Raw genomic sequence first — 2,007 nt, forward strand, 5'->3', positions numbered from 1 at the left:
TTGGGGAGACTTTGGTGAGTTCCAGAGAACGCTGGAGGTCTGGTTCCAGTTTCCCTGTTCTCAGGTGCCAGGCATTGCAGGTTTGGCGCTTCTTGTCCTGACCCTGAAGGAGGGGTTCTGGTTGTCTGTAGAACAAGGCTCCTCTTGGGTGGGCGGGGCTAGCGGAGTAGAGGCAGAGGTATATAAGGGACAGTGAGTGGCCCCAGCCAGACTGCTGACACTTGCTGGAGCTTGTGCTTGTTCTGGAGCTGAAGTGAGTAGCTCGTCCAGGGTGATATTTCCTGCAGACCTTTGTTAGCAGCATGGAAGCTGGTAGCAATGTGGATGTTAGCAGCGTGGCTCGGGAATCCCGGCGAAGGAAGACGGTTTGGCAGGCCTGGCAAGAGCAGGCCCTGCTGTCAGCTTTCAGCCAGAGCAAATACCTGAGCTTCGCAGCCAGGCAGAATCTGGCCAGGCAAATGGGGGTCCCCGATTCCCGCATCCGCCTGTGGTTTCAGAACTGCAGAAGTCGCACTGGAGCCGTGGGGCACGCCCCAAATAGGTCCACAGCAGGCTCCAGACAGCTGGCCTCCCGACAGCTCCAGAAAGAGTTTGGTTCCAGGGCACAAGATGGAGGCATGCCCTCAGACCACAGGCGGCCTCGCACTCGAATCACCTTGCCACAGAGCAGGATCCTATTGGAAGCCTTTGAGAGGAACCCACGGCCAGGCTTTGCTACTAGGGAGGAGCTGGCACAGAGGACAGGATTGCCCGAGGACACGATCCAGATCTGGTTTCAGAACAGAAGATCCCAGCACATCAACAGGGGCAGGCCCACCGCTCAAGGTCAAGACTTGCTGGACTCACGTGGGGAGGATGAGGCCCCTGGAGGTCCGGGTGGCAGAGAGCATGAAGGCGCCCGGGACAGCTTGTTGCCACTGGCGGCCGCAGGAGTTACAGATACCTCAAATCCCAGCGACCTGCCAACCTTCTGCACAGAGGCCCAGCCATCCCAATTGGAAGAGCCCTTGGTACCAGAGCAAGAGGAGGCCCCAAATCAAGGAAGTACCAAGGGCCCTCTCCAGCTCCTCCTTTGTCAACAGCTAGACCAAATCCAAGCGGAGGACCTTGTGCCAGCCCCTCTACATCTCCATGGAGTTCTGGGTGGCAGGGAGCTTGAAGGTGCCCAGGACAGCTTGTTGCCACTGGCTCCCGCCCGAGGCGTGGCCATGGATGATACATCCAGTCCCAGCGACCTGTCAGCCTTCTGCACAGAATGTCCAACATCCCAATTGCAAGAGCCCTCTGGACCAGGCCAAGCACATGCCCCAACTCAAGCAAGCAACCCAGACCCTCTGGATTTCTTCCTTGATCAAATGCTGACCCAAGTCCAAGTGGACGAGCACCCGTCAGCCCATCTGGATCTGGAGCCAATGGACACGACACCTGAGCTGCCTCTCACTCAAGAAGATTATCAGGCTCTGCAGGACATGCTCTGACTCCCAGCCTGGCTTCCTTAATTTTGGAAGCACGAGACGCCCAAATCCAGAAGAGACCCGGATTCCACACTCAGGGAGGTACCCAGCCTAGGAAGGATTTGCATCCAAACCCCATCTCCCAACTAGGGAGTAGGAAATGGAAGTGTCTTGCTAATTCAAAGAAGGGCTTTCACCTGTGCTTTGCTAGTGCAGTGTCTTCTTCAGGACTCCAAGATTAGGACCTGGGACCTGCGAAAGGGGTGACTCTGATAGGGGAACAGAGCAGAGGGTCAGGTCACTAGTGACTCCTCCTCAACAACAAGGAGGCCTAAAGAAAACCCCAACAGAAGATGGACCACAGAAAGGACTGCTTCCAGTGGACCACAGGAAATCTCAGGTCTACCAGGTCTAGGCTACACTTATTAGGACACAACCCGAGGGGAAAGAGGAGAGAAGACTTCTTCCCTTGGGTTCATGAACTGCTGCTCTTCTTACCAAGGCCTTGTGCTGACCTGGGAGATGAATTACCAGCCATTCATTCTATATCAAC

General features: G+C 55.9%; 1 protein-coding gene across 1 annotated transcript; it reads left to right on the forward strand.

Annotated features, from left to right (window-relative positions):
- Positions 1-302: 302 nt before the first annotated feature.
- Positions 303-1,478, forward strand: LOC114635697 (double homeobox protein 4-like protein 2). Its single transcript, XM_028784172.1, has one exon. It carries the CDS (start codon positions 303-305, stop codon positions 1,476-1,478), a length of 1,176 nt encoding a protein of 391 aa, XP_028640005.1.
- The last annotated feature ends 529 nt before the right edge of the window (positions 1,479-2,007 follow it).

The sequence above is a fragment of the Grammomys surdaster genome, unplaced genomic scaffold, assembly GCF_004785775.1.
Source record: "Grammomys surdaster isolate TR1022 unplaced genomic scaffold, NIH_TR_1.0 116376, whole genome shotgun sequence".
Lineage (NCBI taxonomy): Eukaryota > Metazoa > Chordata > Mammalia > Rodentia > Muridae > Grammomys > Grammomys surdaster.

Bases quoted from the DNA above. Each gene is read 5' to 3' on its own strand.
- LOC114635697 (XM_028784172.1), top strand. From the start codon at position 303: ATGGAAGCTGGTAGCAATGTGGATGTTAGCAGCGTGGCTCGGGAATCC.